Source organism: Sorghum bicolor, chromosome 4 (genome assembly GCF_000003195.3).
Source record: "Sorghum bicolor cultivar BTx623 chromosome 4, Sorghum_bicolor_NCBIv3, whole genome shotgun sequence".
Lineage (NCBI taxonomy): Eukaryota > Viridiplantae > Streptophyta > Magnoliopsida > Poales > Poaceae > Sorghum > Sorghum bicolor.
Genome location: NC_012873.2, coordinates 3,208,690 through 3,225,359, shown reverse-complemented (window position 1 = coordinate 3,225,359; position 16,670 = coordinate 3,208,690). Strand labels below are relative to the sequence as shown.

Sequence of the window (16,670 nt, the reverse complement as noted above, 5' to 3'; positions counted from 1 at the left end):
TTGGATGCTACTCTCTCTATCTTAAATTATAAGTTATTTCAAGAATCTTGGAGAGTCAAAACATTTTAAGCTTGACCAAATTTATATGACAAAATAGTAACATTTATGATATCTTCTTCATTATATATTTTCATAGGATATTTACTTGATCTCATAAATCTTTATAATTTCTTCTATAATTTGGTCAAACTTGAGATGTTTTGACTCTCAAAAAAATCTTGAAATGTCTTATAATTTGGGATGGAGGGAGTAGTATGAAATGTGCCTAGTTCAAGTATCTCACATAACACAGTCGTCAATTTTGCTTTATCCCCATGTTTCACCTAAGCTCCCCGTTCTTGTAAAATATAACTACAGCTGAAACTAAACTGCTATTACTCTCTGAAATTTGGAGTTCTCTTCAGCCTGATGATAACATATAAGAATGCTAAAATATACAGTACCTTAAAGGCATCATTCTACATGTACAGTTTTTATTGAGTGGCTCTGCTTTGTTCTTCACTTCCACTTGATGGCTCTGAATCATATTGCAAATTCAAATTCCTACAGGCCTTATTGAGTGTCCTGTCCTGTGTCTCATCGTGGAATTGCTTTGCTCAATTTTTTTTGTATCTGGTAACCAAGGCAGTCTGGACAGTTTGTTTCTAGTGTGTTGTCTTTTTTAGTATAATTTTTTGGTGGATGGATGGAGGCTATCTCAGTGGGGATGTTTTGTGGGGTGGATTTAGCAATGAAAATGTTGGTGCATTAGTAGGCAGATATGTGTGTTTTGGAGCAGTGGATTTTTCTAAATCTGACAGTATGAGATAAAGCTACGGCGTGAAGGAAAGCAGTTGCAGTTTTCATGTTCAGGCTTCAGAGCTCGCCAGCCTCCTCTTCAGGGACTCATTCTCCTTCCGGAGCTTCATCACCTTCTGCTTCAGCGTCTCCACGTGCTGGACCGACATGGAATCCCTTTGCTGCTCTGCCTGCTTCATCCTCGTGATCCTCACTGCATCATGAACAAGAACAAGTTAAAGCCGCCAAGAAGCAACGCGCTGATAAGATCTAAGGCAAATTTTTCTGCTTTCTGAAGATCAGACAAGGGGTTGGTGGTTAATATTTGTCCCCTGTTCAGAACTGAAAGGCATGCCCATGGAACGCTACTTAATAAGCATGTTGAGGATACAAATCATCTTTTTTCTTTCCCTGTTTGAATTGGTTCATAATGTCTGCTGTTTGCAGAAACCCATCTCCTTTTTTTCAGTTGACCAGTTCAGCTTGAACTTACACTCGTTTTCCTGCATTCTGAAGCTTCCTGTGCATGTCCTTTTTCTCCTCTTGTTCAACAGAAATCACATCCCTCAAATCCTGGATCTCATTCTTATCTGTACAAGGAAACCAGAAAGAATTGCTATCAGGTGGTATAAGAATAAGAGACACTATTCCAGAAGAAGGGCTAATCTTAAACGTAGAAGGGAAGTTTAGAAATTACACTGCAAATGCACATCTGCAGTAACCTGCTCCAACCTGCTACCTAACATGTCGATGTGAGCTTTATGGGCACTCAGCTCCGACTTCAGTTGCTTCATTGCAGCTTCATCTCTTGCTTGCTGAACAAGGACGTGGCTGATTGCAGTGAAAGTCGGTAGCTCGTTCAGTTTTCACAAAGCAACCAGCAGGGGAATATTGGCTGAATATGACTCCCTCAACAGTCATATGCAGCTGCCCTCAAAAGATAGTTTATTACCTGAGCTTGTTCTCCAGGGCATTGATGCTCATTTCACTGCTATGCTTAAGTTGCTCGGTTTCCCTCTTGTGCTCCTGCATTAAATTGACGCATGTAGATTAATTTGTGGATTACCCAGAAGCTTAGGTGTTAGGAGGCAATTGGTTACCTCTTCCATGGATAGCAATCTACTATTTGCCTTTTCCAGCTCTTCCTTCAGGCTTTGAGCTTCTGCGTGGAATTTCACCTGAATAGCATCAGTGAAATCAGAAATAATCCATAGTTTTATTAGGGGTGCAAATGAGTGATGATTAGGTGCACCTCTAAACCTCTTTAGTTCAAATATTTATACTACTTCTCCAAAAAAATTAAGAAGCAGTACAAATATTTAAACTAAAGAGGTTTAGAAGTGCACCTAAAGGTTAGCCCTTTGCACCTCTAAGTTTTATTAACAATCATAGGCACAGCATACTAAACAAAGCACATATCATATAATAATACTTGATGACAACTCCAGACATCACAATGTCCTTGAACAGTTGAGACACACTGAGGTCCACTATAATACATGTCCTTGTACTGGTTCCACATTTCCAGCAAAAGAAACAAAAATTCAAGACCAACTACAGAAGCATTTGGCAATCAACTAGACATCTGTTATGACGGGCATAACATACCAGCGCTGTACCTAATAGTGGCTAGAGAAGGCAGTGGAATTAGGGGGTTTAGCTCGTATACGCTGTTATTATTAATACTTTTAGGGGGGTTTCTTATAATTGCTACTATAAGAGACATATAAATATTTGTAAACTCTATGGGACAAATTAAGAACATTATTTGTTTCCGGCTTCCTGAAGGGAGCCGGGATCTTCCACCGGCCTCCTGTCCTAACCTGCGCGCGCAGCAGCCACGGCGCCGCCGCGCCGTCTTCCTCGCGTGCTCAGGCCACGTCCTCAACCCTCCCACTCATATAGCTTGCGCTCTATTCCCGGTAGGATTAGGGTTCCTATCAACATCAGCATCTGTTAAAACTTAAAACTGCTCCCATGGAATGAAGACCCCTGTTCTCAATTAGATCATAAGTGCAAATGGCGCCTGCTAGCCTTGAATGAAATATGAAGTAGTACAATTTCACCACCTTATAAATGCACAAAGTAAGTAGCAACCTACCAACTTCAGTGTTGTGCCTAGCTTTTTCTGCCATCTTCGGTGGACGGGTATAGTAACTTATTGTCATCTTCTAGCATTTGGTCCAATTTAGCCTTCTCCTTTTCACTTTCGCAATCTCTCTGTGCGTCACGAATGACATCACCAAGAGCATCGTCATCTTCAGCGATAGTGTTTTCTGTATCCGCCTCTTCTTCATCTTCCTCCATTGCGAAGTCACAATATTGAGAAAAAACATCGTCAGGGTCCACTTGTTCTTCTTCACCTTCTTCCATCATAACCCCGGTCTCTCCGTGCTTGGTCCAACAAATGTAGTTTGACATAAACCCGACTTGAACAAGTGCAAGTGAATACTTCTTGAGCTACAAAATTCTTTCAAATTCATACACACGACAAATGAGCAGCACAAAAAACTATCCCACTTGTTTTCCTCTGCCACTCTTAAGAATTCTCGCACACCCACAATGAACTCATTGGAGCGGCGATTGGCATTGTACATCCAATGGCATGTCGTCATCTACATTGTCATAGAATTTACATTTTTCTATTAAAAGGTGTAATTTTATCTCTAGATAAAATTAATTTGAAGAATTTTTAAAGTTAAAATTAATTTATTTTAAAAATTATAAAGAATCAACATTATTTAATATTTTAAAATGAGAACATGAACAAATTAAAGTAAAAAAATCCTAAAATGTCTATAATAGAACTAAACATGATTTATGTATACATACTAGTAATGATATGTGTATACTATTTTTTAGGTACTATATTTATCATCTTTCATAAAAATTCAAACATGAAAAGTGATTAGGCTAGCAACATGAAACAAAATAGACATATACAACATGAAATTACATATGGTGCTGCTAAAACAAAGGAGGATAAAGCTAGCAAACTTTCAAACAAATCGACGACGGCGTAGAAGCGTTGAAGTGGATTGATCGTCGAAGATGAGAGCAAGAACAAGTAAGAACAATGGAAGAACAAGAGCTCGGGCTCGGGCAGGGAGGAAGGGAGGAAGAAGAGGGAGAGGGAGCTTGAATTTATAGGAGAGGGTTTAATCCCGGTTGGTAACATAAACCGCATCTAAAGCCCATCCTCTAGATCCGGTCGGTGCCATGGACCAGGACAAAAGCTTTAGTCTCGGTCAGTAGCACAAACCGGGACTAACGGTCGGGCTTTAGTCCCAATTGGTGACACCAACCGGGACTAAAGGTCCCCGACAGTCTAAAGGCATTTGGGCACATCGAAGAAAGGCATGTTCTCTAGTAATGGCAGGTTGGGAGGGAGGCGCGAAGCAGAGCAGAGCGGGATGGAAGGGAGTCGAGTTGCATCGGCGAATAAGACGAGCGCGCGTCCATTCCGCCATCCCACCCCGCCACCTGTCACGCTGCCATTCTGTCGCACCGCTCCATCCCCTGCCGTGCGCCCGCTAGGTGCGTCATATCCTCACCATGGAACAAAATCTATTGTAACATCACAAGAAAATGACTGCAATAACAGAATAAAGTCTACTGCAACACGAGATGCAAGAACATAAAAAAAACTAATACAACAAAGGAGCATTGCTTTCCACAACACCATCACAAAGATTACTACAACAAAAACAGAACAAAAACCAAATGCAAAAAAGAACAACATTAGAAAAAAATGACTAATGCAATAAAGAAAAATTACTTGTTGCAACAACAACAAAACGATACTGCAACAACAGAAACAAAAGGGCAAATTTAAGATGCAACATCAGATAAAAAAAAGAGTAATAAAACAAAAAAATACTTGTTGCAATAGCAAAACAACACTATTGCAACAAAAGAGATGCAACATCAAAGAAAAAAACTAATACAACAAAGAGAGAGAGGAGGACGGCTTAGATCCAAACCTACCTCGCTGGAAGCTGCCATCATCGTTGTCCTCTCTGGTTGCATGGAGGTCGCAGAGTAAGAGAAAAAGGCAGGGAGGGAGGGAGGGGTAGCTCGCCTGAAGCCACCACTATCGCCCCCTATCAAGTGGTATGGAGGTCACGGAGAGCGCTAACAGACGAGGTGGCAGTGAGCTGGATGCGAGCGTGGCAGTCGTCCTAAAGAGCGGCAGTGGCGAGCGCAGCAGTGTGGAGGAACCGAGAGAGGGAGCAGGCGAGGCAGCAAGCAAAATAGAGGAGAGGTGCGGGGGCTCATGAAGACGAGATAGCTAATGGGGGCTCATGAAGACGAGATAGCTAATGAATAGATAAGAAGGCAAGACGCATCGCTTTGATCGGTGTGAGTCCGTCCGAACGGACAGACGGCGTAGAAGGAGCGTTACCGTATCCATATTTGATTGTTTACCTCTTACTATCTCAGATACAACTAAACCAAACACAAGAGGGCGTAAACGCACCTGTTCCATGAGGTTGCGAACGGCCAAAGCTGGTGATGGTAAATCATGAACAGTGGTTGCACTGCATGCACACCACCTGAAATAGGTGTCCCGAGGCTTGTTTAGTTTGCAAATATTCTGGCTTTGGCTATTATACCACTTTCATTTGTATTTGACAATCATTGTTTCATCACGGATTTACTAGACTCAAAAGATTCGTCTCATAAATTACAGATAAACTTTGCAATTAGTTTTTCTTTTTCGTCTATATTTAATGCTCGATGCATACATTTAAAGATATTTTTAGAAACTAAACCAGGCCTGAATAGCCCAATCCTAGAGCCACCAGTGTTACTCCCACCACTTCCAGAAGTGCCAGCATCATCATGTTTAGTGGTATCCATGCCATTGCTTCCGCATAGATTTACATTATTTTTTCAATATTACAAACAAGAAAGAACAATAATCAATCCTGAGCTCATAAAAATTTCAAATTATACAGAACAATAACAATTAACCAAATGTAACACGGTACCCCAAGGGTAAGAACTTATGAAAGAAAACATTTCCCAGTAAAAAAAAATAGAAGCATGGAGATTTATGAGTGAGCGGGTGAGCATTGCCATAGTTCATTGTCATTGTAGTTGCTTGTAATTACTGTGACATTGTTGTCTCTTGTAGTCTTGACTTTTTAGGCATCAAAACACAAACAACAAAGAAAACTAGCACGTGCTTACAGCCATCAACTTTTCAGAAAGCTAAAGCACTTCAACTTTTCAACATGGAGAATGAATAATGATGCTGACCCGGCAATCCTCAAACCCCCTTCTCTATGCAATCCGGTTTTTTGTCGGTGTTTTCAACATATTCACCTCCCAGGGGTTTCAAACATCATCCTCCGTACTGGTACACAAAACATTGCCTAGAGCGTCTGAAGAAATTGCTGAAAACACAAGTCACAGATAATACTATTAGTTGAGTGTGAAGTTACTCGAACATTAAGAAATGGTGGAAAGCTAGCAGTGACCAACTTACTTGTACTGGCTGGGTCATCAAGCTTCTGATCTGTTGTCCTGTCTTCAAGAGCTGATTGCATGTCGAGGATAACCAATCCCTCTATGACAAAGAACGGGTTGCCCATTGTTAGGAACAGATCAATCAGCTTAGAAACACCGTAGTTTGCTAGCCTTAATTGTTTGCCAAAGATATTCATGTACGCTGGCACAATACGAACAAGATCCATATGTCCTCCATTTGAAAGAAACAGCTGTATCATTTGAGCTTTCAAAACATCAAGGCTATCAGGAAGGCACTTGGGGATGACAATGAGACCACGGGCAAGAACTGGCCACTCACACACAGAACTCCCAGCACTCATAAGAGATGATGAAGCGGTATTCAGAGAGGGAATGTCGATCCTAACTGTATATCCACGCTGGACAAGCTGCTGAACTGCTAGAGTAAAGTCACCATCACCGGAGATCAGCAAAATTGATGAACTTTTCGGATTGTCCACGGCAAACAGTATCATATCAACCAGAATAAGCTTATCTGCAGCATTTTTTTTTCTATTTTGAATATCAATAACTGTGACTCCAGTTCTTTGAAGCCCCTCCCTGATTTTGTTTGATGCCCCATATGCTTTGATTGTTATAGGATCTGCAGAGAAGTTCATTTGCAGAGCATCCCTCATATTCTTACACACTTCTTCTACCTGTGCATTGTTCGGAACCGTACAGTTCTCAATGTCCCAATAGACTGTCATGGGAGTATGAGTAGCTTTTGGAATAGCCACAGTTTCATCCTCAGCTGAAAGCCAAAACAAAGATCAAAGGTTGAGATCAGAAAACAACTAAACGCAAGCATGAAGCATGCAGTGATAAGCAACAAATATTATGCAACAGGAATGTAAACCCTACAGTTCTCAATGTCCCAATAGACTGCTGTGGGGGGAACGGGAGTAGCTTTTGGAATAGCAATTATTTCATCCTCAGCTGAAAACCAAAACAAAGATCAAAGGTTCAGATCACGAAACAACTAAACGCAAGCATGAAGCATGCAGTGATAGGCAACAAATATTATGCAACAGGAATGTAAACCCTACAGTTCTCAATGTCCCAATAGACTACTGTAGGGCTAGGAGTACCTTTTGGAATAACGATTGTTTCATCCTCACCTGTAAACCAAAACAAAGATCAAAGGTTCAGATCACAAAACAACTAAACACAAGCATGAAGCATGCAGTGATAAGCAACAAATATTATGCAATAGGAATGTAAACACTTCAACCAACAACATGTCACAGTTGAGATATCATTTCCTATACAACAACAAGAAACGTGTTTTTAGCCATCCAACAAACTAAATACTATAATCATAATCATGTCATATCAACTCGGGGTTCCTCTGTACAACAATCACATCTAATTTACCAAAAATTTAGATATTGTTTTTTGCTATAGCTCAAGAGGTAATATCGTGCCCACAGCTAAACAGTGGCATCTGACCTGGTGGGATCAATATTTACAATGGATTTGCTAATTCATCCAGTTTAGTCTAGCAAAAGGTACCATATCTCCTGACTGGTACAGTATGGACATACTTCTTTGCCTTTAGTTCTCTATCCAATCCATGTTAAAGAGATGTTCAAAATAAGAGGTTGAAACAAAAGGAAGGGTAGAATGTAGAGTATCTCACTTCTTTTCCGGTCCGGGGTAGGTGGGCTGCTGCTGCTCCTTCGACGAGCAGCAGGCAGCTCCAGGTCTGAATTATCAGCTGGTGTTGGTGGTACACTTCTCCCACGGAGGCGTTTTGAAGGTGGGGAAGGAGTCCTCTCGCAAGTGTCCATCATATGTGGGGACTATAAGAATTCACACTTAAGTCTATCATGGAGAACAAAACTTGGCACAAATCGAAATTCACATTTCAGGATTAAAGTTAGCTGAGTACCCTGCAATCAGGGAGCAGGGCCTTTTCACGAGTTTGATTCTTGGGGCTTCTTGACCCATTGACAACCAGCCCTGATAAGCTCTTCAGCGAGGTCATAGCATCAGCAAAGGGTTGCGGCGAACTGAAAATAAAATGAAAATGTTGAACAAATTTGTATCAAAATGCAGCAAACTGAAACTGCAGGGGTATGCAAACTTACGATTCGGCACTTCCATTCACAGCACACCCAACATCTGAAGCCTGCCACACCCACAAATATTCAGCACACACAAATATTAGACATGTCTAGATGAACATAGTATGCATGCTCTTAGTACCACTATGTCAGCCTCAATCGACTTGAGCCATTTAGCCTCGCTCCTCAGAATGGACTCCCGGGGCATCACAACATTGTCGCAGTACTGCAATCCGCGCGCGCACATTATCAGAACTCGGAGATACGAAGGGCGGTGCAATAACGGAAATGGAAACGATCAAGTTGTGTGTGCAAGGGAACAAAAAAAACCTTCTCGACCGAGGGGAAGCGGTCGACGGTCAGGGCGTTGGGGGCGCCGCATTCGAGCACGACCTGCTCGACCTCGCGGATGTGCAGCCTAGGAGATGCAATCTCGGTGGTGCGGACCAACTCGGGCGCGGCGGTGACCACATGAACGTGGTGCCCCGCGGCGAGCAGGTGCTCCACCACCTGCGGGGGGAGCACAGAGGAGGGACGCAGGCAGGATCAGGAAACGGGACGGAAGCGATCAGGCGCGAGCGGCGAGCACCACCGCACCCCTGCGCACCAGGCAGGTAAGCCGCAAGCGGCGGAGGAGTTGAGAGGGAGGGAGGGGCAGACCGCAGACCTGTAGGGCGCGGGTAGCCTGCCCGACGTCGTGACTGTTGATGTAGTAAGCAAAGATGAGGTGCGCGCCGCCGCCGCGGCCGCCGTCTCCGTCACGAAGCATCGTCTCCGGGTTCCGGCCTCCGCGATCCTCTCCGCCGCTACTACTCTGAGCAATGTAGGCAGGTTAGACGAACAATTTGGAGGAGTTGGGAACAAGTAAGGATTGGAGAAGTATCAATTGCCTCCGCTACGCTAGCAGGTCGGCTTGGGACGCCTCCGTCGGGTAAAGCAGGCGCTGGGGCAGGGGTTCTGGTTTGGTTGCTGATATACACGATTCGGGCGCCGGCCTCAATGCGCCGAGCGCCGGCGTTGCGTGCAGTGCAGTGAGCCCGTGAGAGGTCCTGGAGTTTGGGACTTTGGGAGTCTCAAAGCAGCAACAACCCTTGCTTCGGATGGGCCGCATTGACAAACCTGACTTTTTATCCATTTTGTAATTTTTTTTTAACTAAACAAGGATCTGAGCCTTGTTTAGTTCTAAAATTTTTTGAAAAATTGACACTGTAGCATTTTGTTTGTATTTGACAAATATTGTCCTAACTAGGTTCAAAAGATTTGTCTCGTCAATTTTGACCAAACTGTGCAATTAGTTTTTATTTTCGTCTATATTTAATACTTCATGCATATGTCTAAAAATTCGATATGATGAAAAATTTGAAAACATTTTGCAAAAAAATTTTAGAATTAAACAAGGCCTGGTGGTTCCTCGGGGACTAGTCGATCAGCGAGCTCTCCTCCAATAGTCCGTAGGTCACCTCCATGTCCACGGCGGGGTCCTTGAACGTGACGCCCGTGAGCCACTTCAGCCCGCCGAACGGCACCACCTGGATGAGCACGCCGCCGCGGGGCAAGAACACCATGTTGGTGAGCCCGGCGCCGTGCACGCCCACCATCACGTCCGCCGAGTTCACCAGCGCCGCGAACGTGGCCCATGTCCGTGTGCTGGTCGGGCTCCGCCACCCGCACACCTCCAACCCAGCGTCGGTGGCGGCCCGCGCCATCTCACGCTTTTTTTTTCTCTCAAATACGCATGAGCGGCTTGAGGGTGCATTCGCGGACGTGGGCCATGGCCACGGGGTCGGGGTCGTGGTAGCGCGCTCGTACGGATTGGTCTTCCACTCCCGGTCTATCCTGCTGACGTAGGCCTTGTTCGTTTCTTCAGGATTAAAGAGCTGGAACAATTTCTAGCTAGATTGGTTCATAAATTTGTATAAGATTCATCAGCAGGAACAATTTCTGATCCCATTCCACCCTAAGGCCTTGTTCGTTTCTTCCGTATTCAAAACAGGCCTGTTTCTCTTCGTGGGCTGGATTGAGTGATTTCCAGTGGTTCACTGAAACCTGGTGAGCATATTGAAAATGGGCCTGTTTTTCTTCCGGAGAGTAGGAGGCCCGGAATTGATACCTATGGAATAACACAGGAAAAACACTCTGGCTATAATTCAGCCTTAAATTAACCGAATAGCCATTTTCGATTGGACAAGATTAATTCCAAGTCTAGTCGATCCACCTGGAACGGGCCACGTTTCGGGCCGTTCCAGCCGAAACGAACAAGACCTAAATGAACGGGCGGAGCGGTTCCCGTCCACCCGGATGTCACCTGACGCGTCGCGTCGCACCGCTCCGACCGCTTGCTCCTCATGTAGAACGTCGGCTTGCCCTTGCCCCTGTTGCCGCAGGTGGCCACGATGGCCGGCGGCGTCGGCTTGGTCAACGCAGGCGCCGTGGTGGTGGGGGCCGTCAGCTTGGTCAGTGCAGAATCAACAGCCCACCGCACGGGCCCCACCCTCACCCCACGGTCTCTCCTGCTCGGACGCGGTTGATTATGCACTGAGCGGCGGGGACAGGGGACTCACGGCCTCGGACCGCGTCTCGTCTCTGACCACGACCGCTGACGCGGACGCTCGGATCGGATGCCGTGGTCACTGGTGGTGCTGAGGTGAGAGGTCAGGGGCGCGTTTGTGAGGGTGTACCAGCCCAGCCTGGCTAGCCCATCAGACCCAGGCCCAGCCAAGCCAGGCTTGTTTGGAGCAAGTGCTGTTGTTTGTGTCATTGTATGAAACTAGCCTGGCCCAACCTAGCTGGTGTTTGTGGAGCAGTTGGGAGCCAGGCTAACAGGCCAACTACCTCAACTACCTTTTGGAGATTGTGTTTGGCACATATGAAACTCGGCCAGGCCCATGATCAAAATACACCAATTCACATGTTTTGAACTGAAGCATGCAAAGATGCAGCAAAATAAACATAAAACACACAGAAATGTTCCTTGTTACAACATCTAAATTGGGCCTCAGTTTTAACATCATTGCCCATTCCAATTAATGTAGTTCAGCAGACAATACTTAATGTGAAAGCTAGAAAAGCTGCATCAGCTTCCTCCCTTGTTTTGAAAGCCTGATACAAGTTATTGTCACCTCCAGCAAGTGCCAAACATAGTTCTGCCCAGTTAGAGTAGACACCAGGGTGCCTACCTTGGTACAGAACATACCAGGTCACCATGGAACAGCTGCAGGACCTACTTATTTGCAGGACAAGTGCAACAAGTTTTAGATACATACATAAGCATGGCCAGCAAAAGCACAATTAGAGATATAGCTATAGGAAGGAAGATGTTCATTGTACCAACAACTTGCTTGGGCTCAGTGATGCCTTGTTGTTTGGGAAAGAGTTTGGTTTCCATGGAATCTTCATCACAACCCATATACTCTAAGAAAGAGGCTACTGCCTCTTCCTTTGTTGGAAACCCCTGGTAGCTGTTCTTCTTAAAACCAGCAACCTGTGCATTGCAGTCAGTCCAGTCTGCATACACTCCAGGCTTGTACCCCTTGTACACAATATACCAAGTCATGTTCCTTCAAAAAAAACCCAAACATCAATTTAGATTTCAATTCTGCCAGTCTTTGAAATGGAACTGACCAAGCCTCAGTCATAAAGAACTACATTGAAACAACTATGACTGCGGCATTGAAGAACTTCAGTTTGGTTTGAACCAAATGGAAGTTCTTCCATGCCGCAACCATATGGTGCTTCATTACTACTCCATGTAATATCATAGGCTAGGACAGAAGCACATAAAAGGGGCCTCAGACCTTATTGATTTTGCACAATTTATTCTTAAGACAATCATCACTGGTGGCAACTTTGTGGATCCCAAAGAACTGTTTCACGAGTACCATGGGGCCATGAGATACATCCATCCTTAGCCATCAGGTGGTCAGACCAAGACCTGTTGCATTGTGGATGGATGTATCTCATGTCCTGATGATAACCATGACTGAATGCTAGCCTTACAAAACAAGAGCAACTACAAGTGTAAAGCCACCTCTGATTGTTATGTATGTCATCATAGGCCAAATGTAAAGCCACGTCAGTAATCATTGGTAGCTCTAATGGAAAATCCAAACATTTGTGGCACCCATGGCATCTGGAGGACCATAAACTTCTTGCCATCACCTTGAGTCATAGACCCAATTGTTGCTAAGTAAAGTTTATGGTTCCTTCAGATGTGATGAATGACACAAGGAAAACAGGTTAGCCACCTCATACATTTATTTGTCATCACATGCCAAAGATGAAACCCAAGCCTCAGAGTATGTAATTGAACTCATGCATGCCATGGAAGAATGTGTAGTGAGCTGGCCACACAACAAAGTCAGTATGAACCTTGTGTAGGCCAACTCACTATCACATACTTTTATGACAAGCATGACATAAAAGAATTTAGTAATACTCATCATTGGCACAGAAACAATTATCTCCACAAAACAAAGTAAACAGAATACATGCATGAAATAAACAACAGCCAACAAAGGCTGGTAATAGTGTGTTACAATAACTTGTTCTGCCCAATATATAAGGGCCCAAATTGTTAGCCACCCTCTTAGCTAATCCTCACCAAAAGGTCAGCAGTCAGTCCTACAACCTGCCTGCACAAAAGAACTAGAACAGCCACATCTCAGCTGGAGTCAAAAGAAGAAGAGAGTGGCTCAGGGGAGGTGGAGGAACTATACATCTCAACACTTAACCCCCTCCTAGACATGTAGACTAGCATGAACAGGAACTACATAAAGTAGTTCTTGGCTAGGAAGGTCCTTAGCCAGATGGACTTATGTCCATCACTCATGTTCACAAAGCCTTTGGCCTGAGCCTTGTTGTCCAAGAGAAAGGTGTAGACCGCCATCAAAGCATCCTCAGTGTATCCCCCCATCTCCATGACAGCCGAGTACAGATCCCCATCCACATAGGCAGGCCCTGTCTCTCTAAGAGCTAGAGCCACATTGTTGACAGCATCACTCATGTTAGACAGCAAGAGCATCTCATCCTCACTGAAGTGTCCCCTCTTCCTCTTCCCACCCACAACAGTAGAAGGGAGGTCAGTGGCTTTGCTACCCTCAGCTATCTCAGTCTTGCTGTAGGTCTGGGTTAGTATTGGACCATCAACCTTACCTGCACAACTATCAAAATGGTGTCCCTAGGAATCACCAGAGCCAACAGCAAACTTGCCAGTGGCCAGGTTTCCCCCAAAGATGGACTCCATCTCAGTGTAAAACCTAATTGGGATGTTTAGGAACTCTGCATCCTTAGGGTGGTCCTAGCAGAATTACACAAAGGATTAGAGAAGCAAACAACAAAGACAGAATATTAGAACCTAGAGAATAAGACAAGGACTACCTTGCAGTGGCCAAGGTAGTGATCCTGCTCAAGCATGATGGCATTGGCATCAGCATCCCACAAAGCCCCACTAAGATCCTTCAGTTTAACCACTCTAGCCCACTTCTGCCTCCACTTCCTCAAGTGATTGTACACCTGAGTTGGGCTTACCACTTCCCCACTATACTCCTTCATAGCTTTGGCAACAAGGTTTACATCCTTGTCCTTAAACACCTTGTCAGGTCTGCTACCATCACTCAACAGTTGGGACATCCTCCTAAGAACAAAGCCAGAGGTGTTGTTATTCCACCTCATTGCCCCCCTCTACCAGTAGGGGCAACAGTAGCATCAGGTGCTGCTGGAGTTGCACCAGTACCTACAGCACCATTTGCAGGTGCTGCAGCATCAGCACCACCTACAACAGCAGCATCTGAACCATTCCTGATCATCTCTTCCAGCACATCAGCAGCACCCACAAACCCAGTAATCTCAACAGGAGACATAGCTGTGTTTGCCATTAACAAGTCAGGGTGGCCCAAGTGTAACAAAGCACCCAAAATATACACAACAAAGCCAAACAACATTGCAAATATAAAGACAATCCAAAGAATATACAAATTAATTAAAAAATAGGTCTCAGCATGGATTATTACATGTTCACAGTGCAAACAAGAGTTCATAGCAGGGTAGACTAAACAAAATTGACATAAATGAAGTGTCAAATTCTATGAGTGCCCCTCCCCTCCCACATAGCATTGCAGATTGCATCCCTCTTTGCAGCCATGAGTGCAGAGTCTTGTTCTTGGCTATGAGAATCATTTGAGTCAGGCAGAGTACCAGTAAAGCCTACCTCAGAAGGGACATGCTCATCAGTACCAAACCCTAAGATCCAGTTGTGTATGATGCAACAGTCAATGACAAGCTTTAATTGGGTCTTATACTTGTGAAATGGCTTGTTATCCAGAATCCTGAACCTATTCTTCAGTGCACCTATAGCCCTCTCCACTGTGACTCTAAGTGATGAGTGTCGTAGATTGAACAGCTCCTGGGCATTGGTAGGCCTATTAGACCCAAACTCACTCAAATGGTACCTGACACCCCTGTATGGAGGTAGGAAACCATTTTTGCATGCATACCCAGCATCGACCAAGTAATATTTACCTACAATGGGATACAAATGCCTCTAAGTGACTCTATGTTATTACCTATCAGGTCAACAATTGGTTGTAGTTTGTGCAAATTACCTTGGGGCATAGTGAACCCATCCTGTCTCTCAATGGCATCAGAAAGAATAAGTGCATCATGAGCAGACCCTTCCCAGCCAGCTAATACATAAGTGAACTTGAGATCAAAGTCCACAACAACCATGACATTCTGTGTGGGGTCCTTTTTCCTACCCCTGAAAGCTTGCTGCATGTTCCTAGGAACTCTAGCAAGCACATGGGTGCCATCAATGGCACCAATGCAGTCCTATAAACCATACCAGTGAGATACAAGTGCATCCAGCAATTATGAACAAATAATGAACCCAAGCTAAACAATTACCTTAAGATATGGATTCCATCTAGGACTCCCAAGGATCTTGGCAGGAGTGGCTGTGCTAGGTGGCCTAATGACCTCAGTCCTAAGCTCACCAACAGCATTCAAGATCACATGAAAATACTTGTGCACTGTCTCAATGGATCTCCTAAAAGAATGTCTTACAACCCTAAACCTTTGGTTGTGACCAACCACATGAAAGAACATGGCTACTTGCTCCTCAACAGACACCCCCTCCCTATCTGTCACCAACTGCCTGTGCCTAAGCAAATCACAGAGAGCAAAAAAAGGTGCTCTTCTCATCCTAAGTATGGATATGCACTCTACATCAGTGGAGTTGTAAATAAGTGCCAGTGTTCTCTGCCTGTGCAGCTCATTTTCCTCTCTAATCCAAGGGGTTAAGGGGTCAGGCTCAGTATCAGGTTCAGGACTTTTCCTTTTTAGCCTAGTGCTTACAAAAGACACCATCACAATAGTCATAGCAGCAGCCTGCCTACGCATCATTTCCCGACGCAAAGAGGGATCCATCTACATGCATGTCAATTAAGAATAGTTCAGCTAATCATACCCTGCTATGCATCAACTTGTTTGCAACATGAATCAAGAAATTTTTTTTCTGTGCACGGCTGCAAAATAAAATGCCTCCTAGTGCACACTGTGAACTACATCATCGACCTTTCATAGCAACTCAGAAATGAACGAAACAGATCACAACTCACAGAAACCATCTCACACACCTCAAGCAAATACCAACTCATAGATCTACCCTAAACAGAGCAGATACGAAAGTAAAATAACAATCTTGAAAGCAAACCCTAGCAGATTGAACATCATAAAGCACAACACATAAAAAATCAGGATTTCACCTTAGCCTCGGGGTCGTTGGATGATAGAGGAAGGAGAACTGCAACTAGAGGTTGCAGATCCGACAGTAGAGGAAGAAGAGGTTGCAGATCCGACGGAGAGGAAGAAGAAGGCGAAGTAGAGGTAGAAGACCGCCTCCTCGGAGTCCCGGCAGCAGCACACGAACAAGCACCCGGAACGGCGAAGGAGTTCACCGCCGGACACAGGAGAACACCACCACCACCGCGCAGTGAGCCGCCGCCACCGGTCTCTCACGAGGAAGAAGTGGATTGAGCTTAGAGAGGAGAAGGAACGGATTGAGACCGCTGCGGGTCTACTTATAGAGGAGGGTTGGGGAGGGTGTGAATTGGCGCCAGGATGTTTCATCTTCCCGCGCGAGCCCGCCGCGGACACCTCGAGCCCCGCCATAAGTGCCCAAAATCGCCAACCGAGCGCCGCGCGCAGCCGAGCTCCAGGAAAGCGAACCCTAGCGGCGTCGCTCGGGAGCCAGGCGGAGAGGGTGGTTTTGGCCACCCAGAGCCGGGCTGCAACCTGGGCCAAGTGCGCAAACAC

At 44.8% G+C, this 16,670-nt stretch overlaps 2 protein-coding genes and 1 pseudogene across 2 annotated transcripts; all 3 read right to left on the bottom strand.

Annotated features, from left to right (window-relative positions):
* On the bottom strand, positions 162 to 3,084 carry LOC8073374 (annotated as a pseudogene).
* Positions 5,710 to 9,186, bottom strand: LOC8073373. The gene is made up of 10 exons (XM_002451487.2): positions 9,028 to 9,186; positions 8,691 to 8,870; positions 8,503 to 8,586; positions 8,385 to 8,425; positions 8,186 to 8,306; positions 7,934 to 8,096; positions 7,383 to 7,412; positions 7,156 to 7,230; positions 6,272 to 7,045; positions 5,710 to 6,179 (listed from the first exon to the last, which is right to left on the bottom strand). Exons 1-10 carry the CDS (start codon positions 9,127 to 9,129, stop codon positions 6,121 to 6,123), a joined length of 1,629 nt encoding a protein of 542 aa, XP_002451532.2. The 5' UTR covers positions 9,130 to 9,186; the 3' UTR covers positions 5,710 to 6,120.
* On the bottom strand, positions 14,434 to 15,758 carry LOC8073370 (putative nuclease HARBI1). Its single transcript, XM_002451484.2, has 4 exons — positions 15,430 to 15,758; positions 15,261 to 15,339; positions 14,960 to 15,185; positions 14,434 to 14,876 (listed from the first exon to the last, which is right to left on the bottom strand). The coding sequence occupies exons 1-4, from the start codon at positions 15,756 to 15,758 to the stop codon at positions 14,434 to 14,436; spliced, it is 1,077 nt and encodes a 358-aa protein (XP_002451529.2).